Source organism: Fulmarus glacialis, unplaced genomic scaffold (genome assembly GCF_000690835.1).
Source record: "Fulmarus glacialis isolate BGI_N327 unplaced genomic scaffold, ASM69083v1 scaffold13376, whole genome shotgun sequence".
Lineage (NCBI taxonomy): Eukaryota > Metazoa > Chordata > Aves > Procellariiformes > Procellariidae > Fulmarus > Fulmarus glacialis.
In genome coordinates this window covers 16,642-43,296 of record NW_009216312.1, presented here as the reverse complement: position 1 = coordinate 43,296, position 26,655 = coordinate 16,642, and the positions used below count along the sequence as shown (strand labels likewise).

The window sequence follows — 26,655 nt, the reverse complement described above, 5'->3', positions numbered from 1 at the left end:
CAACTGATGTAATTCTCGGTTGCTGGGGCTATCTGTGAGTCAAATGAAGATGTATATCTATCTTTTTAATAGGAAACACTTACATGTCATCCAAGTCTCATCATCAGCACGATGATCAGATGCCATTGTTGCCGGGATAGGTCCATGGTTTAATTACAGGAAAGCACGTTTTCATAGACTGAGGGAAAAAAAAAATGTTTTGTGAAAAAGTGCACTTCTCTTTTTTTTATTTTTCAGGCCATTTTGAGTGGTTAGAAGCTAATGACAACGTGTTATATAAAAGTGCTCACCTTAACAGCTCCATGTGTCATTGCTCCAGCAAGAATTGCCGTTTTCAGTTTCATTACTCCATGGCAGATAGCAGTGTTCTCAAGACAGTACTGTTTACTAATCAGGTAAGAAGAAACATGCATTCATTTTCAAAGGGTAAAGATACGGCAGCCCAGGTGTTACCAGCCAAAATGCAAGGAAATATGCCTGCTAGCACATGCCGGCCCCCTAAGTTTGTTTGTGCAAAACAGTAACTTGGTATCGTTTCACTGATCTGTGCAATTGTAAAACCTGGGTATTTGCCATCTCAGCTATAAACTAATTTGATGGGTGAATGTTCTGCAATAAGACTTCAAGGACAAACCCCAGCTGTTACAGTGTTAAATAATTTGGGGATTTCAGGAGAAAAATCTATAGTAACAGCTTTTCCAGCCTTCTTCCCATTCTGGAAATGGGCAAATAAGTGCTTTTCTCTATGGAGGCACAGAAAAAAGGAAAGTTGCTGGCTCAGGATGTCTGGAAAGCTCTTGTTTAGCCACCTGATTTACTTTGCCCACATTTGAGAGCAGTAATTTTCCTGTTCTTCTACCTATTAGTAGATAAAATAGCCATGTCAAATTGAAACACAAATGCTTTTTGAGCAATGGTAACCATTTCCACCGTTCTTACCTCACTTGCCTTGTGGAGGCTTTCTGCTGTTGGAATGTTCCCTTTTGAAAGTCTTGTTTAATAACTTAATATTGATGCTATTGTACTGCTACTTAATGAAAGCATGAGCAGTGCAGCTGGTCTCATTAAGTTAATGGCTCTTGTATCTTCGTGTTGGAGTTGAACTATTATCACCCAACAATACAAGTATTTAAAAAGACAGATCCACTTCATTCACAAAGGTAAGATGCAAAAAAACCTGAAGCGTAACACTACCAAGGGGTCTAAATATAGGAACAGGTAATGGAAATACCTGATTTCTTTCCCACTGTGTCTTCAAGCATTCATGAAAACAACTCCAGGCCCTTGCTCATTTTTCATTTATAAAAGAGAATAGTTGTATTTTTCTATGACCCATTACTGTATCAGGGAATTGTAACATAATCAGTGTTCTGGTTAGAATGCATAAAAATCTGTGCCATAGTACTTGCCAATAAATTCCCAGGTATGACGCCCATGGCAACCTTGAGACAGAATAGGAATGCTGATTTCAATGGTTCACCCAAGTAGCATCAAAGGACCCAATTTAAGAGTTTTCTTTCCCTGAAAATAGAGCAAATTATGTGAGCCAAACACATGAGAAAGCTGATATTTGAGTTCCCATAGAATTGGGAGCCTAAATTGAATTAATTGATAATCAGTTCCTTACATATATATTTGAAGAACATTTTTGGCAGTTATTACATCAGTTCAGTCCGCTGTGTTTCCACAACTTCTCTTAGCCCTTTGATGTTATTGAGTTTCTCCTTCAGTCAGAAGTGTATGTATTGCACATAAATGTATTTAAAGCTGATATGAGTTACTCATACTGCAAAATTTGCCAGAAAAACGTAAGCTTCTGGTGGTAGCCTCAAAAACAAAACCCTACAGACTCATATTTAAGACTTCTTAAACTGAAATGAAGGGAGGGGTAGCTTTTAGACATTTTGCTACTGAATCTTTAGGTTGCTCATGAAAAACAAATGAATCTTCAAAACTAGCCAAATACTGAGAAACAGAAGCGAGAGCCAAGTGCTGGTTCTGACCCTGGAAGACAACAGAGTTGCTGTCCTGGAGGCTGTAATTCAAAATAACCTCTCAATTGCATGGTCTGGTACCATGCAATTTCCCTGTACCCTCTTTTACTATTTTTATTGGTCAGAACCTCTTATCTCTGCATAACTCTCACTATGTCCCAGCACTGACAGGCCTGAAGCAAACGGAGACCGGATTATGTTTAATGTACAGTTTCAGTACTGTTCTTAGAGGACAAGCACCACATATGTTGCAAATGTATCCCTAGCCTTCCTCACCCTTTCCACAGAGAGGCCAAAGATGAATGAATGTATTTTCTAATATAGGCATTATGACATCAATTGGAAGACAAGGAATTTAAATTGCTCTTGGGTATGAAGAAGGATAGGGAAAATGGACTCTCTTTGTCAACAGTAACCTGTTGTTGACTTATATTTAACTTGCAGTCCATGATAATCTGCAGCTTTTCCCGGTTTATTGCTGGCTTAGAAAGTTGCTCTTCATTCAGTATTACTGCATTTGATCATTTGATTTTTCTTTCCTAACCGTTATTCATATGTCTTTGAACTTTGTGTTATTGGTTTGAAACTTTTTTTTATATACTGAGATGATTTTAAATTCTGATTATGTCCTCCAGAGTGCTTGTAATTCCTCCCATTTTAGTGTTATCCATATTTTTTAAATTTTATTTTTCATTCCACTATCCAAACAGGTAGTCAGCACTATAATTATGTCAGGCCCTGGAAGAGACCTATGCAGAGACCTATTATAATTTTCTTTTAGTTTGATAAAAAACAATTGACAGCTCCTCTTTTAAATAAGGTTACACTCCTATTTGTACACCCATTTTACAGTAATTCCGTCTGCACCAAAACTCCTCAGTTTGCTTAAAGGATGTCTTACGAGATTGTGTTAAAAGCCTTAATAAAGTAAAGTAATTTCTACTTTTTCAAATCTGTCTACTATGGGGGAAAAAGAAAAAAAAGATTACACTGAATAATGTGACTTGCCTCGTCATCAGAAGCAGCTAATGTAGGTTTCTCACTTTCTAATTCTCTCGCTGCTTACAAGATTATTGTTAGCAATTTGTTCCAGTGTCTTATGAGTTGTCAACTTTCAGCTGATTGGCTGTAATTGAATAGTCTGTATTTTTCCCTTAACTGTAATATATATCCTTTGTTCTCTCAGTTCTCTAGTTTCCCACACATTCTCCTCAGGTTCTCAGAGTTAGTTGTTGATAGTAAGATATTCTTTCCATCATGTAACCTTCAGTTAAAACTTCCTGATTTCCTTCCAGTTTCAGTACTTCTGGCTTACGTATATTTGTAATATTGTTCTTCTATTCTGGTTCATGTTTGCCTTCACATTTGGCAATATTAACTGTCTTTACTAACATAAAATATTAACAGTATTAAATGTCTATTGACTGTCTGATAAATTTTAAACTTTTATGTGAAAACTGAAACCAAAGAAGATAATGTAGATTTTAGTCTATCATTTGACATTCATTACTTGCTCATTCCTGCCATTAAGTAATGGGCTTATATGTCTTCCTTTTACCTTCTGAATCGTTACATCTTGCATGGTTTACAAAACATATGGAAGTAAAACAATAAAAGATAATTTCAGCTGATGTTTTTATGTGCAAGCATATTGGTACCCTAATGCACTAACATTTCTGTAAGTGTTCAGCAACACTTGCAAAAACCATGCAAGTACACTCCTCTGCAAAAGTTAAAGGTGATCCATTAATCATTGTGGGGGAACAAAAGAGCTTTTGTTCCAAATTACTCTCTGAAATGAAAAAAGAAGAGACAAAATGGTGAGTGCAGTTGTACAGCAGTGAATGTATCTGTAGAGAAATGTCAAAAAAAAAAAAAAGTATTTTATAAATGGAGTTGATTAAAAACGTCATGATTGTCTCTTCCAGCCTTCAAATCTGAGTAGCATTATCTCAAAAAAAACATTGCAGGGAAAAGAAACAATTCTTGCCCATTTTAGCTTTACAAAAAATAGTTTCTAGATAGTAATATATCACAATAAGGGGAATAGAGTGAAGGTATTTTGAGCAACTGCTCCCCTGCATCACCAAAATAAATCTTGAGGGAAAGTACTGGGAAAGCAATACATTCAACATTTTAAAGAAGGCTAGAGATGCAAGGAATGTGCTAGGGGGGTTAACTCATTTCTACCAAAGAGGTGGAAGAATCTGACAAGCAGGATGAATACTACGGAGAAAACATTGCAAGGAAGGGAAATAATATTGTTGGCTTATTAGAGTTATATAAAATAAGAGGGTAATGTCTGTTGCATAGAACAATAGCCAGTTTAAAAAGTTGCTGCATCTGAGGTGATTTACAGCTTTCAGTGTAAAAAATCCTGGAAGGTCTGGATGCTGGCACATGCACAGAAACTCAAGTTTACTACTACAAGCTGTTTTTATTAAAATGAATTGGGCAGAAAGATGGTTGTGGGGATAGGTATCTAAGCTGTTAATTGAATGTGAACAAAATTATAGTATCCAGATGCATCCAATGAAATAAACAACAAATGTAGTGTTCCCACAAGGCATACAAATGTGTTTAGAGGGTTCATATATGTACATGTGGTGGAATGCATGCGTGCCCAAATACATTAACTAAAACATTTCTAAAAGCAGACTCTTAACCACAGACTATGGTTTTAACATGCCGTGCAGTATGGTTCCTAGTACATCATCCTTTTCTGTGTCTTATATGTGGCTATTGTAGGCTAATAACGTTAATAGATTTTCTTTGGAAGTTGAATTATTTAGCAAAACGGAGCAAGTTTTACACAGAATGAAGTGTCCTCAACATTGAAAGACTTTTGCTGAATATCTATCACATAGCTGACAAAGTTGACAAATACCTACATCCTGTACTGATGTGGAAACTCACAGCTGACTTTCATTTCTGAAATTAAGTGTATGTCATGTGGTTTATCCAAATTTGATCTCTTATGTCATTTAGTGTTTGGAATTAAGCTATTGGCTTGGCCCTGTCTTGCAGTTTTTCAAAACCGATCTTTGAACACATATTCGGTAGAGATTTAGTCTTCTAGCTTTGTTAATGTGTCATAACACAGTTGAAGTCTTGGGAGGAAAAGAGCGTAAGTAATTGGCTACTCGTCACAAATCATATCAGTGTTGTTCTGTAGGCTCAGCCTCTCAGTCTATCAAGCAGTAGACAGCATCTTCCTCCTCTTTTTTATATTGCAAGACAGGAAAAAAGATAACTGTCCTTAACTATAGTATTGATAACATTTCACATACCTATCATATCCCTTTTTATTAATCTCCTGTAAGGTAAACTTTTTTTATCCTTTCAATTTCTCTTCATACGAGAGACTTTCCATTTCTCTTATCCTGCTTCACATCTTTTTCTGAACCACCTCTAATTCTGTAATATCCTTTGTGAAAAAGGTATGACAAGTGCTGTGCACAGTATCCTAAAAGGGGTCTCACTGTTGATTCTTGTAACGGTAAGTCTGTTTGTATGTGTAGCCTATATTAACCTTTCCTACATTTTTTTTCTGTCTTTCTGGTTTTGCTCTATTTTGGAGCTGATTCTTGAAAAGATTTTATTTAGGGATATGAAGTTCACATTGCTACATTTGTTTTCTTTATACTGGCCTCAGCATGTTCCAGTTAGGATCATGACCAGAAGCAGAATGAACATGAGCTGGTTTTGTCAGATTTTTGAATCAAAAGGGCTTGGAGTGCTTGCATAAAGGGAGCCTTACCATATTTGGCACTCTCGTTGTTATCCTTAGGAGGTGGAATGAAAATCGGGATTGAGGTAACTCAGAACATGACTAGCACTTGTTGGGTAGTACTCTGCCTGCTTGCTTTACAGATTTTAAAAAAAAAAGAAAGCACAGCTGATTGGGTAATTTTGACAGACCCCAAATTCAGTTCTAAGAAAACTAAATCTAATTATAACACAACATAGTATAAGCAGTTATTTATGAAAAAGAAACTAATGTAGAGAGCACCATGGAAACATATTGTTAAATTTAGCAATAACATGGCTTAATTTACATATTAATGCACTTTGATTCTGCCAAGCTGACTCCTGATAATTATATGATTAACCTGTTTAATCACAGTAAACATGTCTTGTTTCCCCTCTCTCCCATAGAGCTCAGTGCAAAGATTGAAAATGAATATGCGAAGCTGTATTTCCTCACATAGAGCAAGTTTGTATATAGTGGTCATTTGGCTAGGATATGAAAAGATCGAGGACAAAAAATGACCTTGATAATTTACAGAGGAACAAAAATAGCTTTATAACATCATATTCTGCATTTCACAGGAGGAACATACCTTGTGGGAAACCAACATCATGACTAAGAAGGAATGGGTCAAAGTGGATATACAGCTACCAACAGGGCTAGAAAAATTAAAGGTAAGAATGAAAAAGGCATGTGCTCAATTTTTAAAAATGCTTTACCTTATTGTTTATAAAGCTTCTAGGAAACTTAAAAATTTGTTAAAATTATTTGTATCCTGAAGGGCTTGCTGTTCTTCATTGCTTCAATGTGGGTAAAGTTCTGTTTATAGCTCAACAAAACACCTACATAAACATCATGTGTTGAAGCATCTGGTCTTTAATAACATGCAACAAAATGAATACAAATCTCACCATACTTTAGGTAGTCAGATATCTGAGTCCATCTCAGGTATTACCAACTCATTTAAGTGAGATGATGTGAATGATGTTTGTGGGATTTTAGTGGAATGATGTAAACCAGTAATTGTGAGAGAATATCTTCCCCTTGAATTTGCAAGCATAGAGAAGAATGCAAATTTGCAGCTACTTATTTCTTAAATTAATTTACAAGTTTCTATTTTAAGTAATTTTACATTTTTAATTATTTTTCATAATTCTGTAAATAGCCATCATATTTTACTGTCTCAACAATCAGCTGAAAATGTAGTCTCTGTGAAAGGACAAAGACCAAGCCCACTGCAGGCATTGACATTTTGACATATATTAGAATGAAGGCATTTCAGCAAGTTAGTAGGTTGTCAGTACCTGTTGTTGCCTGTCTCTCCTTTTCCCACAAGGACAAGTGTGAATAAACAACCAGATGTGTAATAAGACTACCTATAGTATCTAAAAACAAACAAAAGGCTGCTGAGGTTGTAGATACACATGTAGAAAGCCAACCGTATGCATTCTTTGTACAAAGACGGCAAGGATAACTTGTTCTTAGGGAAGAAAAGATACTATCTTTAATTATGTGACTATGTAATGTTTTCAGCATAGCATTCTGCTGTTTGAAGTGGTAGAGAATGGATAGCATTAGAAGGTTTTTGTCATTTTGAAGAAATTGTCTCTAGTCGAAGATAATGACATATATCATTCTTATTTCTTAGAAAGAAAAATTCCTCTTGAGATTTCACTCCAACCTAATTCTCAGGCTTCGGGGAGTGTGTCAGAGCCTCCTGCTTATGCCCCAAATCACGTCTGTTCTAGTTTCCTTCTGTTTTCTTGGAAACTCTTGTCCAGCTTTCCTTCCACTCTGCTTTCTGCCTCTTGCACATGACTACTTTATGAGACTCACACTCTGGCCAAGTCCCAGCCTGTCAAAACCCACAACTCCATTTTTGATTTGTGCCACCAACTCCTGCTCTTGTCTCTCAGTGCTTTCTTTCATTGCCATATTCATCTTTCTGATGAATCCAGTCTTGCTTCCTCCTGTTTGCTCCTTTAGCTCAGGTAAAAGAAACTTTGAGAGCACAAGTGTGGTAATCTCCTTGCTTTCAGACCCAGTAGAGCTGGGCTCCGCAGTGACAAGGAGCAAGAGGTGTTCTTCTGAAACATCATTGCTCTAAATCAGCTCGTGTAAAATCTGGTCAGTGCAAGGGAACTCTGTAGGACAGAGAAATGCTCCTTGAACCGTTATGCCTATGCCAATATTAGTAAAATAAGCAGGGCCAGGACACAGGCCCAAGGATTGCCATGTGATAGCCCATATAATTAAAATATTAGCATGGTCTCTAGCAAGGTTTTAACTCAAGTAAATTGGTCATCTCCCAGACAGTGCCTGGAACAGTTCAAGGGTTACCAGCAGGCAGAGACCAATCCCATTGCATAGACTGGATGCAGCTATCTTAAGCATTGAAAGAGGTATCAGTTGTTAAGCTATGCTCTTGCAGTTGGTGTCTGACAACAGTCCCTAACCCATTTTATTCACCTGTGAACGTAACCAAAATTTTTTCTTTTGGACATCTGCAAAATGAGGTTCTGAAGAGACTTCAGAGCAGAATATGGAGTCTTTAGGATGTTACATTTCAGGACACTCTTTTAAAGCACAAAGGCATTGCAACTTTTTAGTCAAAAGACTGTGAGATTAGGAGTTTTCCTTTAAAATAGGCTTCTACTTAACTTCATTCTTGGAATTCGTCAAACCGTTTTAGCTGAAAATTTTCGGAAAATTCAACCTGAGGTAGTCATACAAAATCTGAGCTTCTGATCTGAAATTTGTCGTGGTTTTGTAATGGGAAGTATCCAGTGCTTTTTACACATAGGACATTACTGTTTTATGGAAATAAAAATCAGTTTTTCTCTGTTGTCTGTTAATGCAAATATTTTAACTGCAACAATCCACAGCTTATGTTTAAAGGAACACTCCAGAGCAGGGCAGGTTTCATCTGTCTGAATAGCATCCAGCTCTTGGACACTACACCATTAGAGCAACGGGGTTTCTGCTCCTTAGAAGAATTCACCTGCACTGATGGGCAGTCCATGGAGCCTGGATCAGCCTGTGACTCTCACCCAGATTGTTCTGACGGCAGTGATGAGGATCCAGCGGCCTGCTGTAAGTGAATTGCATTGCTTTAGAGGGACATTGTGCTGAAGAGTATTCTGAAACCTAAACAGGTCTATCCAAGAAATGGCTAAAAAACTTAGTTATTGTTTATATGGCTTCTTTTCACCAGAATATTTAATGAGGTACGGGTTAGTGACAGTGTTCAGCATCTTCTGTCACACATTTTTCTTCTTCCCATTGCTTACTATTTCTCTGTCTGGCCTCATCAATATGTTTTGGATCCAGATAATAATTTTTTAAGTGTTTTTAAGAGATGAAACATTTTGCATATTTTTTCCTAAATGTATTCCCTATGTACAGCATTTATAACCTCTACTTCCCTAATTTGAGAGGGACTGAAATCTGCCTTGGGATTTGTTGTTTGAACACTTTTCTACTTTAGATTGTCTATGAGTTATTGCCAGAAAATTCGTTAGGTGACATGATATTTGCATGATGATTCAAATCACCTTACAAATCGGCTACAGTTCAGGAGCTATATCTTTGTCATGATATTTTCAATTGAAGGTAACTTTGCTTGGAAGCCACAGTTTCTACTGTACAATCAAGAGCAAAAAATAATTAAAATTACTGGAAGATGTCTCTAATAATTCTGAAACATTTTAAAGATCCATGTGAAAGAAGCTTTAGAGACCCTATTCCTTCTAAAATGAATATTATACAGCATGCATCTATATGTATGTTTACCTGTGGTAGTAACACTTAAATGTGTGTTACAGATTAAAATTGTGCACATATTTCAGATATTGGTAATGATATACATTGCTGCTGGGAGGTGGAAATTAAAATTTTTAGTGGCACTCAGGATAGCAGGAAGAAGGACACTGATAATGTTTTATTTTCAAATTTCATGAGAAGACTTTAGGAACTATTTGTGACTCTGAGGTTTTTTTAACTTACAGTCTGAACCTTTAATCTTTTCAATTGCTTAAATAGCCATGCAGGAGCCATCTCTGAGTGAGTAATGTGTGCAAATGTTGAAATTACATTTGAAATAGGAAGGCTTACACTCTTTTATCTCTGGGTGGAGTCTAAGCCAACACTGAAGTCCGTAGGGAATCCCTCTTTGACATCTGTTTTCTTTTTTTACAAGACTTGACCCTATGCTGCTAGCTCTGTGTGTGTGCTGGTAGGAGTGCAGAGAGTCCTCTCATGCTCTTTAGGAAAAAGGATGGAATGAAGGTGAATAGTACTTTATAAATTGGACTATATTTCTCAGCTATTTAGTGCTCCCACTTCAGTAACAATGTGAGAGAATTGTGGTGAATAATGACTAGGAATATAGAAGAATAATTTTAAGATTTAAAAGGAGGATGAAAAATAATTGTCCCAGTTGAAGGGTAGCTGTTAATAGTACTACACAAAGTGAAAATAAAGATAACTCTTACAAAATTATATTTTGCATGCAATGTATTACACTTATTTTATTTTTACCCCTGTGCCTCAGACATTGGACATTGGCATTGTGTAACTGAAAGATGAAATAACCTAGATATAGTCAGTATTTTAGAGTTAAAGAAAGATCACAGTGGGATTCACTCTTGAAAATATTGTTTCTGTCATGCTCATGTGAATGGGTCAGAAAAACTAGGGAGTGGGCAGAAGAAAGAAAGGTCAGAACTGCCTGGGGATCTCAACACTGTCCTTTGTAGCATCTCCAGAATTTGGGTGCTGGGGCAAGGACTGACGGGAGGCCCAGCCAGTGCAAACCCCTCTTCAATAGCTCTGCCTAGCACTCCACTGTCTGCTGCTGCCTCTGCAGTTACCTCTGGTTTACCACGTGGCACTGATTCTCCACTAACTCCTAGAGTTAATTTAAAGAAAATACCACACTCAGTTGGACCTGAGACATAGGGACTGCTTCACTCTGTGTTGAGGCATTTGCAGGTTAAAGATATATCATTTTGTTGGAGCAGTGCACAAAAGTACACTCATCCTCTCAAAAAAGGTGAAAAAGGTGAAAAAAGGTGCTTTTCTAAAATATAAGTAACTCATGAGAGTTGCAAGTTGCTTTGACTACTGGCTGAGAAGAAAGAAAAGAAAAAAATAGCCATCTTTAAAATAACAATAACTGTTTTTAAAGTTGGCCCATTTTAATGGCTAATATTGTCTTGGATACTTCATACATTTCTTTTCAGGAAAGAGGGCCCTAAACGTGGAATTTAGCTCTTCAGCAGTTTGGTTAGCTTAGAAAATTCATCTTTCTGACACTTTCTGCAGTCTTGAACAGAAGAGACCTAAAGGGAAAATCATCCTTTATTTCTGTCCTTTGTTCTTTTCCTCCCATTATGTACATTTTCCACATGATCTTGAAATTGTCGTCCATGATATTTAGAGCGCACTATATTTATGCACATTAATTTTCAGTAAAAATTCCTATCTAGTACAATAGTGCATATTTTAGCCTCTGTTCTTTTAGGTATTTTAGCATCTATCCTTGCACACATCCTCAGTAGTTTCCTTTGATGAAGTACTGTCATGTACTGAAAGAGCTGACAGACCTCCATTCTGAATGAAAACAAAGACAGACAGCTGGTACTTAGCAATGTGAAGGTTTTTCCCCTTCTTTGATGATTTTCTTTGCTTCATTATAATGGGGAAGGAAAAATAATGTTTCTCTTTGCTCATATTAACTTGGCATGAATGGTCTTATAATAATGCAATTTATTACAAGAACAAATATATGTTTTACAATGCTTCTTAAACATTCTGTTTAATCTCTGCTTATTTATATACATATATATTTAAGTATATGAGGCTTAAAAGTCTCAAAAAAAATAGCAACTTGTCTAGGAAACACTTATGCACATGAGTAACCACCTTTATTTGAGTAGTTTTATTGAAATCAATGAATCTAATGAAGTGACAAATTATGAAAATGTTTTTAGTATTAAATTCTACATTTGCATTATGTCTTTTTTGACACCACTTATTTGAGATCACTTCTAAATTTCTTATTTCACAGTGACTGATAATAAATGATCAAAACCTAGTTAGATTCAAAACAGAGAAAGTGAGATACAGTACTTAGATCATTTGAAGGATTAAAAAGACCCCTTTCATGCTGATGCCTATCCTTTATTTCCTACCTAATATAAAGGAAGCTTTGCACTAAATGCTATGCCAAATAACAAATATTTCAAGCACTATACTTACTATTATTATACATTATTTATATGTAATATATACAATACATATGAAAACATCACAAATGAATCAGTAGCTAGGAATACTAGCAACTTGGCAGGAAGTCTAGGAAGTGCTTGCTATTTTCAAGTGATATCACACTTTGATAGAGTAGTGTTTCTGGAAATTGCCTACTCATCAGCGTTTATGTAGATTCAAAATGATTGTGGGGTAGGACATCCTACAGCTCTTTCTGAAAGAACATCACCTTCCATCTAGCCTAACTCTTCTAGTTTTAATTTTGCATCTCTGGTATTAGCTTAAATATTCTCAACCTTTCATAGGATTTGCATAATTTATGAATAGAAAATATGTAGAATGAAGGAAACTTGTATAGTTTTAAAGCCATATACCTTTTACTGCATTTCATTTACAGTATAGCAATTTACAATTGCAAATCCTTGAAACTACAGCAGATGAACACATATGCAAATCCTTTTATTACCATTCAACTTTAAGGAAGAAAGAGCATTTTTTAGTCTGAAACATTTGGTTTACTACACATTTATGCGTTTCCTGTTGTCCTGGTCACAACAGCTGTGACACATTTATTGTCTGAAATTGTCGGTATCTGTCCCTCAATCTTGTATGTACATGTGGAAAAGAATAAGCTACACCCATATTATTTTCACAGACTTCTTCATTGCTTATGAACACTGTGTAGCATTGCCTTTGTGTTTCGCCAGAACAGTTAACTCAAAGTAAGCGTACCCTCTGCAGACCCAGGGTTGACATGAGATTGTTTTACCACCACCAGTCTCTTAACCCTAAGCAAGGTAACTGAGTAGTTTCAGAAGGAGATGAGGCCATCTCACCTAAGGGACTAGAGAGATCTGTGTAATAACTTATGACATATAGAAGCTCAGGTTAGATGACCTATGGCCATCTGCGATCTTTCTGCATGAATTCTTTAACAAATTCTAGATAAATAAAACTAATCACAAAATGGTAGGGAATGTGTACAGATAGCTAGTAAGAAGGTACTTCTTACCTTTTTCCAAAATGACACTAAGCGTTAGCCAGAAATGGCAAAATCTTAATGACAAAGTAATCACACAGAGGTGCTTTGGTCGCTTATCATACAGGTAGTTTATACCGCAAATTCCATAGGAGTTTGGCTCCTGCCACACTGAGCAAGGGTAGCAGCCCTCCTCATTCAATCTGTTAGTCAGGGAAACACCAACCTGATGGAGGGACAAGCTGTGTGTCCCCAGTTGTGTTCATTTGATTGAGCTGCCAGAGTAGGATTGAAAAGCTTCACCCAGTGGCAGGCTAGCAAAGTTGAAGCAATATTAATTGGCTGATAACCCAGCCTAGCTAAAAGGACTGCTTTGTTTTTCCCCCAGGAGGATCAAGAGTAGCTGGGACAGGTAAAGTAAGATAGTCAAAGAAAAAACATTTCCATGTAACCTCCCAGTGCTCTTGGAATATGTGCTTTGTTTCCTGTTTCTTTTTTCAAAAAACATGGAAAAATGGTTCATATTAATTGAAAAATCTTTCCAGTGCATTTTACGGCTTTAGTAAACTCCATTTATTTCTTGAAATTCAAGGAGATGTGTTTGGGGAACATTTTTTTCCTCCTGATAACATCCCAGAGTCATTGTTTTCACAGAACTGGTGTAATAATTTACTCCTTGACTAGCTGAAATATACTGATATACCCACATGAAAAAAAAAAAAATTATTTTTCAAATTTGGCTTGTTATTAAAATGAATGCAGATTGTTGTTTCCTTTCTAATTTCCTTTTTAATTTGCTGAATTATAAATAGATGAATGTCCAAACATGAGAGTTAACTGGTTTTGCTTTCAGAATGTGGAAAATCTGCAGTTTGAATCCAGTGAAATCTTCCCAGTGAAATAAAAAACATAAGCTCTGATGGTAACAGGTGCAGTAGGAAAGGATATAATATACCAGAAAAATGCTTTATGTCTGTTTAACTTACATAACTGCAGTATGACTCCTCAAAGAATATAGGTTGAGCAGTCACTTATTTTCCAACTATGGATAGTGAAACATTCCCTATAATCACTCAAAGTTTCAAATAAAAATGTAGAAAAAGGCTGTGAATAATAAAAATTGTGCACTGTTTTGATGGGAAAGGAGCATTTCTCAAAGTTTATTAATGTTTGAGCAATGAAACTGTCTAACTTGGATTTGGGTTTCAGCCAAAGCACAGAACTTTTTTTTCAAGCTTGATTAAACATTTACAAGCACTCCTTAAGTGTTGGAGAATGGCTGAGGAGCCTTGTGATTCAATTTTGACATAAGTTAGCCAGACTAGGCCGCAGTGAAAAATTCCGAGTCGTGCTGACAAGGGAGGAAAAGAAGGTCGTGCTGACCTTGCACTGTACAGATAAACAGCTTTTGAAGAAACACTGTATAAGAAAAACAGGATGGAACCCGGACCATGTAACAATAACCGCAAGTAGGAGGAGTATGCTAATGCAATCTTTAGAGCTAAGCCAATAATTGTAAGACAAGTATGCATAAGGTAGAAATTAGTGTATAAATACATGTAGGGTTTTGCAATAAAGTTGAAGCTTGCCTTATCACTCACATTGAGTCGACTGCTTGCCTTCCCTCGCTCGTCGCACTTAAGTTTTTAGAATTAAGTAGGGAAAAAATTTAAGTCAACTGTTAACTCAGACAACTGGGTTTCACTCACATTTATAGCCTAGCTGTTCCCTAACATGATAATACTTTTAAAAATGAAGTATCACTTCCAGAAACTACATATGGTGGAACACTTGGGCTGAGTAAGTGACTGGCCCAGTGTCTCTGCATGACTGGATGTTTGGATAGAGCTTGTCATTTTAAATGACAGGTGCAATGGAAAAAAATTAAATAGTAACATCTAAAACATGGTCAACATTATCGCTTTTAGTGAACTGGAGCCACATTTTTTTATTTCCTCCCTGCGCCCCTCCCCCCCCCCCAAAAAAAAAACCCCAAAACCACAATACCATGAATGTTCTTCCTACCTTTATAATTGTGTTCAGACTTGAATAATGTTTGAAAAAATGACTGGGCAAAATAATTTGATTTGGAAATGTGTCTTTTTGCGTGTGCATGCCTTTTCTTTTTTTTTTTCCCCACTGCTTATATATTCAACCTAAAAGATGATTTTTATGCATTTCTTTCTAAATCCATAGTGTTAGAAGAAATTGTACTAGTGGCTACCAATGTAAGAAATGATGATTTCACCAGACTTCTCTCTTCCTGTTGACCATCAAGGGCAGTGATGGGCTGCATCTGATCACAACCTTGCTGCTTTGCCAATTCTTTTAGTGTACGATTTCCAAATGTAGCTTAAACAGTCAGCTTTTCACTATGAGCCAGTGAAAAACCCTGAGCCTGGTATTGGGCCACATTAAATGACAACAGATCTGGTGTCATCAGCACATGAAAGATGCTGTTCTTCATATTGCAATAACAACTCTTCTTGTGGTCCTAAGTACCTCTAGTTAAAAGAAAATAACAATTAAAAAAAAAATAATCCCATGTTAAATATCTTATTGAGCTGTAAAATATTAATCATTAGTACCCTCTTGATTTCTCTTTCATATTTAAACCGTTATTTTAACTTTGGCTTGGCATTTTCCTTCCAGGAAGAGTTTTTTGGTTGCTTAGCATACAACAGAGTAAGTCCTTTGTGTCTACGTAGTCATTTAGTGACGTCTTTTTGGATATTACTATGCAGCCACTGCAGTCAGCTTCTTACGCAGTGTTTGTGGAGGCCAGAGGGAAGAGGTGTTTAAGCAAAGAATGTTTGCTTTTTTATGTCACATTGGTTCACTCAAGATTGCTTAGCTAAGGAAAGCACAATGCCAAAACACAATATTAATTACTGTGCAGCAAACCAGCTTAGTCTTGGGTATCACTTTGCATATTCTACCTTAATGTATTAGCAATTGAAGTCTAATTAACAAGGTACCTTGTAAAAAGCATGAGAATTCTGTAATTAAATAAGTTAACTAAGTTCCACGTTTAACTCATATACTGCACTAAACAGAAAAATATGCTCCATTGAATTTTAAGGTATATGGTGAATCCACCTAAGAGATACTGATATTTGTGATTTATTTTGTACCTTAAGATTTAACTGCTCAGATAACCTCTTTTCCAGGAAGACCTTTACTATGGAGCTTTACTGCCATGGTGCTTAAACAAAGATGCATTTCATTTTGGTTTTATATAATCTGAAAATTGGAGTAATCTGAGACTGATATGATAGGAAGTCTGGAAAGTGCCAAGTACAGTTCAAAAGCAATTTTTACAATTGCGATAAGCGACCCAAATAGTTAAGAATAGCACTTTGTGGAGCTGTTCTGCACTAGGAAAGAAAACTCTTAGATTACACTATTTTCTTATCAAAATAATTAATTTCACTCAAGAAATGAAAGTGTGTGTGAGATTGTTATATAGTTTAAGATGGTCTAATCCATACCAACTGAGAAAATGGTCTTTTACTTTGCAATAAAAACTTCTAGGAGACCTAAATAATTCATAAATTTAAATCTCATTTTTAAAAATAAATTAAGTGGAAGCTTAATTATTCTTTGGTTTTAGTGTATTTAAAGCATTAAATACATTTGATTTTTTCCCACACATTCATAATTAACTTTCCAGTAAAATTAATCTTTTAAAAATATATAATATTACTTTCATAATCTTTCAGCAACCTATGTACAGGTCTCGCCTTTAATATGAGTTTATTCTCTTATAGGTGGTTTCCTTCATGGTTCTGAGTTTCATTAAGAAAAGAAGGGCCTGCCTGATCTGTTGCCTGTATTCTAGAGCTTTTTGTCCATCTGAATAACCTGGATTTCAGTAAAACATACCAGCGCTTCTTTAAGACTCCTTGTACATCAAAATACAAAATAGTCATAGTTCTGGCGTTAAACTGTTGCAGTAAATTCAACTTAATGATCTCTTATTGTTTTTCTTCTTACAACAGCTAATTACACTATATGTAATTTTGAGACTGACCTCTGTGGATGGAAGCCACTAAGCATAGATGATGCTGAGTGGAACATAATGAAAGAACAGGCTCCCCTTGACAGGAGACTCCCTGGCAGAGGCCATACGACTGATACCGGACATGGTGAGATTTCTTTTATTATTATTATTTTCCTCCTTCTGTGATGAGTATTTGTATTTGTAAATGGTAACAGACTGATAATAAAAACTCGTTTGAAATGGATGCTACATAGTATGTATATAACATAGGTAACGTTACAGAAACGTTAGTCTTTTGGGGATGCTCTTTCTTAGGTGTGATTTGGTTACTATGCCTTTGTAACCTTCATTTTCTGCTGGGACAATCAATGAGGTATGAGACTTCATCCAGCCTTCAGTTTTTTGAGATACTGACCTTCGAACTGACATAGCTAACTTTGTTCAGCGTATCATAAGCGTTTTTGTACCCAATTTTCACACAAGGGCAATTCTTGAAAATATTATTTGGACAAAATATGACTGTAGCTTTTTGTAGAGTGCAGGTAAATAATCAGTTTTGTTTGGGAAAAATAGAGTGAGAGTAATATCCTTTGAACAGTTGTTCCTCCTTCAGCCCATAGTTGCTATACAATGCATTCAGCTGGAAAAAGTTTATTCCAATAGAGGGCTGTTTTAAAGTACTTTTCCCAAACTGAAAATGTTATTACAGCAAACTGTATAAAACTAAAACTGCCTAGTATTGTTTGTTATTGTCAAATAATAGTGGCAAATATTCTGTTACTTCAATTTTATTAAAATGTATTTATTACACTGCTTCCAGTGGAGATTAGATTACTTTAAAATCTGGGTTTTGCAGTCCAACACCCCTTTAAGTTAATTTTTTTTAATGATGTATATCATCTTATAACCAGATCTCCACACTTGTCTCCCATATTCATGTTAAAGGAATGTGAAATATTAAGCATTCCACCTCAAGCATTCAAAGGTAGAGGAATTCCAGGATTAAAATTCACCTGAGCAAACCCTAGTGGGTTGCGAGTATGTGTGTGCATGCTATATAATAACTCTAACTGCACAGTCATATGCCTTTTCTTCCATTGGTCCCCCAGTGATGAAGTGCACCAAAGTTGCTATTCACTTTCTCAGCAGCTCTTTGATATTTAATTTTATTGTCTTTCTAGAGTGGCACTGGATCTGCATTACTGCATTGTCTGCAAACATTATGGTGTCACAGCTTCCAAACTCTCACAGCTCCAGAGAAGGGCACTGATATGCCTGTGTATTTCCCATGTGGGTTATTCTAGGTGCTGGTGAGATCTGAGGTGTAATGTGGTCATAATGAAGGCTGCTGGCAGAAACATCTGGTCTGCAGCCTAAGCAGCATGTTAAATTAGCCCATATGGAACTATGTGCTGCTACACTTCAGCTGCTTCGATACCTGAATCATTACAAGCTAGGTTCACATCTTTGTATGTTGCTGCAGGTTGAAGCCTCAAGCAGATCTTGAGGTTACCATGCAGCACCTCTCAAGCCCAGTAATGATGCATTCCCCATATAAGTTAGTGCAAAGGTCTTTCTGAGGTCGTTTTGTACCCAACTATCACTGTGCCTGCTACAGCCACATCATGGCTTTAGAATTAGGCTTCCAGAATTTGAGCAACCTTTTGCCAACATTAAATCAAGGTTCTTCAGGTTGCAACTGTTGCTCGTGATACCATAGAGTGTTCGTCTCTCTTTTCTCCTGGGGAGGGCAGCAGCAAATTTTGATTAATGAAGATCTTAACAAGGTTACTGTAGAGTTTCAGCTGCAAATTAAAAAGAGGATCCTTTGAAGTATCCTTGCATTCCAATGAGGGGAGCTTTCCTTGCGCTGCAGAGCGCAGCACGCCTGTTTGTACAAGGAGCTGTAATGGTCACCTCTTTGTGCCAGCCTTGTTAAAGCGATGCAATTATTCATGTAGGGCTGGACTTAACCCTCTGCTTCATTATGTATCCATGGGAAATAAATGGCTAAGGAGTATGACTATGGCAGCACAATAGCTGATTTTCCAAGATGTAAGGCAATATGTGTAATATCAATGCACAAACAAGACTGAGCCTTTAGTGTTGTTTTGCATAGACTTTCATGAAAAAGTCTCAGTATTCAGCGAAGGCAGCACTGATGACAATCAAAATATGCTGCTTTAGGGCCCCTTGAAGATGTTTATCCTTCCCTACCTTTGTCTGAAGCACATCTGCTGTCGTTCAAATCCAAAGGCAGTTCGTTTGCCAGAGTTCAGATTAGATCTTTAATTAAGCTTTCATCCCCACTAGCACAGACAACAATGTCAAGTCAGTGGACCCCATGAGAAAATATAGCTTATTCCGTTGGCTCCCGTGGTCTTCAACATTGTTAGCATGCTTAAAACTGGCTGGGCTGTGCTGAAAGTGAATACTATATCGTAAAGGAAATTAATTTTTGTTCTAAATTCTGTTTGAAACATTATTTAAGCCAATTAAAATGTGTTCTCTAGGGATCCCAGCTGAGGTCTATGCTGTTTGATCTCCAGGGTGCTCTGTGTTGCAGCTCCTGCAATCCCTTCGCTCTCCCCAGCCTGTGCGGAGAGCAGAAGGGCACCGTTCGAAGATGATGGGAAGTAGTTATAGTGTTTGGAGGATGGAGGTCTTAAGGTTTTTGCCTGAAAAGGGCAGATAAAAAAAATACATCCAGCGGATCTGCACAGTAAAGCCCTCACAGAAGCAACACCTGAACTCCCTTTGCAGGGCTCTGTATTTACTTCCTCAGGTTTAAGTGCTTGCAGGCACCACAACAGGGTAGCCTTAGCAATGGCTGCCCAAATGCTCTTTTTCCCTTCTCCTTCTTTCCTCATCTTTGGACTCAGTCAAGTTAATTTTACTGCACAGGAAAGAGGCAGGAGCATTTAGCAATTCTATTTTGTTTTTGCCTGTATAGACACTGGTTGTCGCAACCTGTTACAAGACCCTCCTTGTTATTCACAGAGACTGAACTGATGGCAAAGCTGTTTCATTTGTTTATGTTTATGAGTAAGCTTTATGTGCCTCACGGAGCACATAGCACATACCTCTCTGAGGTAGCTATTTGCCATTGGAGCATGACATGTTTCTCATGTTTCTTTGATTTTTGTTTACAGTAGCATTCATTTACTTCAATGGATCACATCAGATGAACACAAAGATGGCCAGATCTCATCTGGGGAGCCCTTTCCTTGTCAAGCTGTCCCCTGGGCTTTCCTGCTGTCAGGTAATAGTTTGATATTAACTGTCCCCACCCTTGTAAGCTATCACTCACCTGATATGCAGATATGGTATTTCATGCTGCTGAAAAACTGGCTCCATTTCAATACCAGTGGAAGGAGCTACAGACTAATTCTTTGGGAGGAGGGAGATGCAGCAGGCTTTTTACTGCTTTGCTGCCAAATTTTTATATCTGCCTATTATTCTTTCTAAACCATCCACCAGATGACTCAGATTTAAGGCTATGCTTCAAGGTTTTTTGTACGCTGTGACAAACCTAGCTGGACAACAATATCAGGGCCGTATCAACTCACAGCCAAAGCAGCCTGCCTTTTGAGCAAAAGCTGATGAAGAGTCACGCTGTCGTCTGTAGGCAGGAAAGACTCACACATCCAGTGTCCTATAATAGGAGATCTGTGGTTTGAAGTCGCTATATAGATTAACTATGCTGGAGAGAATTAGCTACCATGCTCCAGACACATACTAAATTTTAATTGATGATTTGAGGAGGATGCTTTTTAAGCAGATCAGTTATCGAGAGTTTACCTTGAAATGTTTTTTTTTTGTCAAAAGTCTTGTGGCTCTGCAGAGGAATGCAAAAGCAACGAGCCAGGATGGCGGTTGATCTGAGAAACTAGAAAGCTATCTGGAAAAAACGGGTCAGGAGGACTAAAAAATAGAAATGTCTTAGATGAAAAATGAAAATACAGTTTTATAACTAGAATGTTGTAATTTTCAACAAAATATCTATTTTTAAAATAGAACTTGAAGAAATACATTAAATATATATAATTATATTATTAAAGAAATATACATACAAGAAAACATTCTCAACTGTATTTTTGTTTATCCTTTTGGCCACTGAATAAAGTAAATAGATGCAATACAGTTTTATAAGTTTTTGTCTTTTTTTCTGAAGCTTTTTGTTTTCTATTCCATAACTTTTCAAAGCTTATGCCGTATTGGGGAGAAGTGTAGCTATGATGTTATGTTTTTTTTGTTACTGCATGATGACTTCTGAATTAAGAAGTCACAGAGAAGAAAAGGAAAAGATAGGGAAAGCTTGCCAAAATAATTTTATTGTGTTCGGTAGCAAAAAGAGTCTTTAAAGAAATAAAATAAATTCAGACTGGTTGCTTAATTTTTCAGAGTCCATGTAGAACAGAGACTGTAATTTCACTTAGGAAAACTTTTTTCAAAAATAAAAATGTCAGAAAACAATATGTGGAGAACCTGCACTTAGAAGGCCCAACAAATAGCAGAATTTTATTGCAGCAGGACCTAGGCTTCTTTTTTTTTTTTTTCCTAGTGTAAGGGACCTGAAACAAGTGTTGGCTTAGATAAACCTGTTTTACTTCAGACTGTAGCTGACTTGGACTATGCACATCAACGAGTTACCAGATCTCAACTGAATAGTTGCAACTTGCAGATGAAGAGTAGAAACCTCTTAAACAATTTAAGAACAGCGCCTTGCTGTCATTTAGTGCACTCTCTCAGTTCTTAATCTTCACATGGCTTCTTAGTGTTGTAACAAATCACAAATGAAATAGGTGCAGAATGAAATCAAGCAGAATGCTGCTGCAGGGAACACAGAAGGCCTTGCAGCATCCCACCGGAACCCTGCGTGTTGCATTACTCCTGGGACACCAACAACTTTTGCACACACAATGCATTCGTTCAGGCAGTTTCATACCTCTTTTGTAGACTTTGATATTGAGTAGATAAGTACCTTTCAGGTTCAGATTAATTTATCTTAGAAATCCTTAAGGTGAAGTGGGCACAACTGGTATGTGAATCAACGAATCATTCTGGTTAGATCTATTGCAGAGTTTGGTCTGCATTCAAAATAAATACAAATGCAGTGGGGATGCACATACATTAGTTCAAAGTCAGAAAAGAACCAATTTTAATGTTAGGTATGCACGTATTGAATGTATTTAAAGATCCCAGATTCAACAAAATCTAGGGCAAGTTCTTACCCAGCTATACGTGTCTGAAAAGAGAGTGTTTTTGAAGACTGGAAGCCTGGCTTTCTGCCGCATTTTCCCTGCAGACTTTTATTTCTGGGAAAGAGCAAGGAGTAGGGGTTGCTCATTAGGATGTGTTACGCTCTCTGCGTATAAATGTGAGATGTTGCCCTCTGTTGGATGTCCCACTGAGAGGATAAAAAGATATACAGAAAGAGATCTATGTTTATTAATAGCTTTACAAGTTCTTTGGCTCCAGTTGTTTAAAAAAAAAAAAGGAAGAAAGAAATAAAATTGGAGTTGAGGGATAACAGTTTTATATTGTGCCTTACTGGTTACTTGAAGCTTAGAAGTAACTTCTTTCTGCAGCTTCTTGTAGCTGAGTCTTTATGTAGATGTCAGCTAAGAAACATATTCATTTAGCTTAAGTTTTTGGAGTTGTGGAAGCAAATTTCTAGTTTCACTCTCTGTTTATGGCTCTTTAATGGACAGAGTAGTCATTGTAAAGTAGAACATGTAGACAGAGAGGGAGGGTAATTTTATTTCTTCTGTAATAAAACCACAAATTTGTTTGAAAAGCTGCTTTATAAACATAAACCTTACATCTAGATTGTTTAGGGTATAGTTCTTCAAACAGCTCATTTTGAAAAGTGTTTGTATACCTGCTGCTTTGTATTCCTTAAGCTTTCTGGTGGGGAAAAAACATTACATGAAAGTATTTCAATTTATTAATAAGTCTTGAGATTAATATGTGATTTTCCTGAATGGGGAAAAAAGAAACACTATGGGAAATTAAGAGATCAAGTCCACCAGCCTTGAAGCCAGAAGATATTAAAAAGTAACAGTGTGTTGTGACAAGAATATTTCCACCAGTATCCACTGATCTACTTTGTACTATGTAACACAAACAAAAACAAACTCTCCCTTCATACATAGCAGATGTTGTGTCTTTGGTGTATTTGCCAATTGTATGGATTAAATTCAAGGCCAGAAGTGATAGATAGTGAATCCACATGCACAATGATTTTCAGATTACTAGTCAATTATTTCAATGTAAGGACTTCTCTAATTCACCGATTTCTTCAACTGTTCTTCAACTTCCTTGGCACGCTAAGGGACTACAGCTTTAACAGAGACGCTAATGTGATAATTTATTGAAGAAAAGACTCCTCTCAGAGTCTGGTTACTTTTGAACTACTACTTCCCTTAAAAAAGAAGAAAAAAGAAAAAAAGAAAAAAGATCTCTTGGGGACAAACAAGGAGGAGAGGTGTGGAAGGGGACATTGTTGGGGACACAGCTGGAGATGTACCCACAGAAGGAGGTGGTCCATGATGAGGAGGTATGGCTCTGAGAGAACTGGAGTTGTGGGTGACCCATGCTGGTGTGGGGACACCCCAGAGGGACTGTGGCCTGTCAAAGCCCTGAGCTGAAGCAGGGGAAGAAAAGTAAGAAGCAATGAGCAGAGGAGGGAGCGTAGGGAGCACCAGAAAGAAACCATTACTCCCATGCCCAACCTCCTGCTCCACCTGCTGTCTCACCAAAGGAAATGGGCCAGACTGAGTGTAACCTGCAGCAAAAATTAGGGAAATTAAGATTAGGAAGGGGGCAGACTAAGTGTTTGATTTAAACTGGCCTGGGGAAGGGGGAGGAAAGGTGTTTACTCAAGTTTGTGTTTAAATATTTGTTTTCTTTTTTCTTTTTTCTCAGTAGCCCAACCAGTGATTAGAAATTTGCATTAATTCATAATAAATTAAATGAAGTAAAAATTACACCACTACCCTAAGGCTGTTTTGCCTGTTACAGTCCCTAATATAATGCTTTTCCATGACCTGTACAGCCTATTGTGTCAACTGTCTTGCTCAAATAAAAGACTTTAATTGTGTCATGTCTAACTGAAAGCTGGCTAACACATGCATCTGTGTTTGCCCTGAGGCTAAAGATGGGCTTTCTCGTATTTATCTTGCAAAAAAAAAAAGTTTCATTTGGCTATTAGCCCAAAATGGTCTGCATTCTTTAACTCTGTTTAAAAGTTGATATAACATGAAAAAATAAAAGGAAACTTTCTCTCTGTAGTGTGATGATCCAAGATTCACAGTGTGAGATCATATGAAGATGGGCAGAGAACTGGGTAGGAAAAGCTATTTTTACAGCTCTTGTTTTACCTTCATGAAGATTGAAGTATCATCAAGGCTTTTGCAGGGAAGCAAAGAGTCTGCAGTTGAAGAAATTTTAGTCTTTCACTATGTGAAGAAGCAGGAAGGACTTGGGAGGAAGGAAAAAAAAAATAGCCTTTGAAAATCTTATTTCTTGCCTGCAGTTCTCAGCTGAATTTTTGTCTAGGTAGTATCTTAAAAAAAAAAAAAAAATCAAATGTATCAAGTTTACTCTGTATTGCAGGGGAGGCATAGTGAACTGGGATTCTCACTGTTTTCTGATCTTTTCTGCTTGGCAAGCAGTTTTTTGTAGCCTCATCCACCTACAGTTGTTTTTTCTTCCCATATATTGGTCAATCCACTTGTTTCAGGAGATCAATAGATTATTTTAAACATCTGTCTTCAGATAATTTTAATTTGTGTTGGTTGTGGAAATAAAAGATCATAAGGTTTCTTTCATATAAGTACCTCAACAGTTGCACTTCTGAGATTAACATACTTATGAAGCTGTCCTATATTCAGCATTTGTGAAGAAAAATAATCTTTGAGAAATTTCTAAGTCCTTACTAAGCTAAAAAGAGTTAAGAGAGGTCATATCAGTTGATAGATACAAGTTCAAAGTAAGTTTTAAAAATAAGCTTTACTTTTAATTATGGTTTTATCTTTAGACATAATACTGCTCCTCAACATGCCATCTCTTTCTTTTATGCCAAGGCTGTGTTTAGACCTGTCATGTCATTCTGTGTTATAATGTACCTATATGAGTTGGTACTTAATTTATTGCAGATTGATTATATAGTTTTTAAAGTGTTTCATTAAAAACTCTTTCAACAGGTAAGATTTTGGTACTGGTTATCTCAGGATTCCCAGCTTTCTGTCTTTAAGAGAACTGCATTGGATGGAAGTTTGGAAAAATTGCTTGACATTTCAAGATTGCCTGAGATGCAGTGGACAAAAGTGAATATACCTGTAGAAAGTGCAGCTGAGGACTTACCTTTTCAGGTAATTAGAAATTACGTTTACATTGCTTTCAGAAAGTTACTCTAATTTGGCCTTTAGAATTAATTTGCTTTTATAATGAAATATAAAACCAGAATTTCTATTCTTTAATGCTCATATAAAAAAGAATTTCATTCTGCTCTTTCAATAGATGTAGCTATTAAAGAACATCACCATTGTTCAGTATTATATGCATTAGAATCACCTTTTTGTAATAAAAATCAAGTAGCAATAGTGCAGTAGCTTTTAAAAAATGAACTTGCTATAAAAACTGCTGATCAGAGTGAGGGCATAATTATATTGGCTAAAGGCAGGAGAAGTGTAGATACTTTAACTTGCAGCATTGATCACAGAAACAACTAGCAGTTTTGGAGTTTAATTTTATTTTTACATAATCTCAGGCTGCTACACTTTACTAAAACTTAGAAAGGAACTGTTAGGGGAATCAGTATAAGGATTCAGTAAATCAAAATTCCAGTTTTGGTCTTTTCATTTTAAGTCTCATCTATAAAATGGTCTAAAAGAAAGGGCACTCAATTCTCATTATTGGTAAGTTATGACTGAACTTTACTTCCTTTTATGGTCTCCTGGAGATTTCCTTATATTTACAAATCCATCCTCACAATCCCTACATTTACTGTACCACATGTTGTTGACTTCATTAAATGGAGGTGTAAACCATCATATTTGGTAACCCCGAATAGCTCATTTAAAAAGATAGAATCATAGAATAGTTTGGTTTGGAAGGGACCTTTAAAGGTCATCTATTCCAACCCCCCTGCCATGGGCAGGGACATCTTCAGCTAGATCAGGTTGCTCAGAGCCCCGTCCAACCTGACCTTGAATATTTCCAGGGATGGGGCACCTACCACCTCTCTGGGCAACCTGTTCCAGTGTTTCACCACCCTCATTGTAAAAAATTTCTTCCCTATATCTAGTCTAAATCTACCCTCTTTTAGTTTAAAATCATTCCCCCTTGTCCTGTCACAACAGGCCCTGCTAAAAAGTTTGTCCTCATCTTTCTTACAAGCCCGCTTTAAGTATTGAAAGGCCGCAATAAGGTCTCCCTGAAGCCTTCTCTTCTCTGGGCTGAATAACCCCAACTCCTCAACCTTTCTTCATAGGAGAGGCGTTCCATCCCCCTGATTATTTTTGTTGCCCTCCTCTGGACCCGTTCCAACAGGTCCATGTCTTTCTTGTGCTGAGGACTCCAGAGCTGGACGCAGTACTGCAGGTGGGGTCTCACCAGAGCAGAGTAGAGGGACAGAACCATCTCCCTCGAC

General features: G+C 36.9%; 1 protein-coding gene across 1 annotated transcript in view; it reads left to right on the top strand.

The window, feature by feature from the left end:
• The window catches only part of MALRD1 (MAM and LDL receptor class A domain containing 1), a gene marked incomplete at its 3' end in the record, with an annotated part of 67,260 nt that overhangs the window by 24,843 nt on the left and 15,762 nt on the right, over nt 1-26,655 (top strand). Inside the window, exons 7-12 of the mRNA XM_009579262.1 lie at nt 238-395; nt 6,327-6,419; nt 8,631-8,838; nt 16,996-17,142; nt 20,150-20,259; nt 25,208-25,375. Coding sequence (XP_009577557.1) covers nt 238-395; nt 6,327-6,419; nt 8,631-8,838; nt 16,996-17,142; nt 20,150-20,259; nt 25,208-25,375 — 884 coding nt within the window. The remainder of the gene's footprint in view (nt 1-237; nt 396-6,326; nt 6,420-8,630; nt 8,839-16,995; nt 17,143-20,149; nt 20,260-25,207; nt 25,376-26,655) is intronic.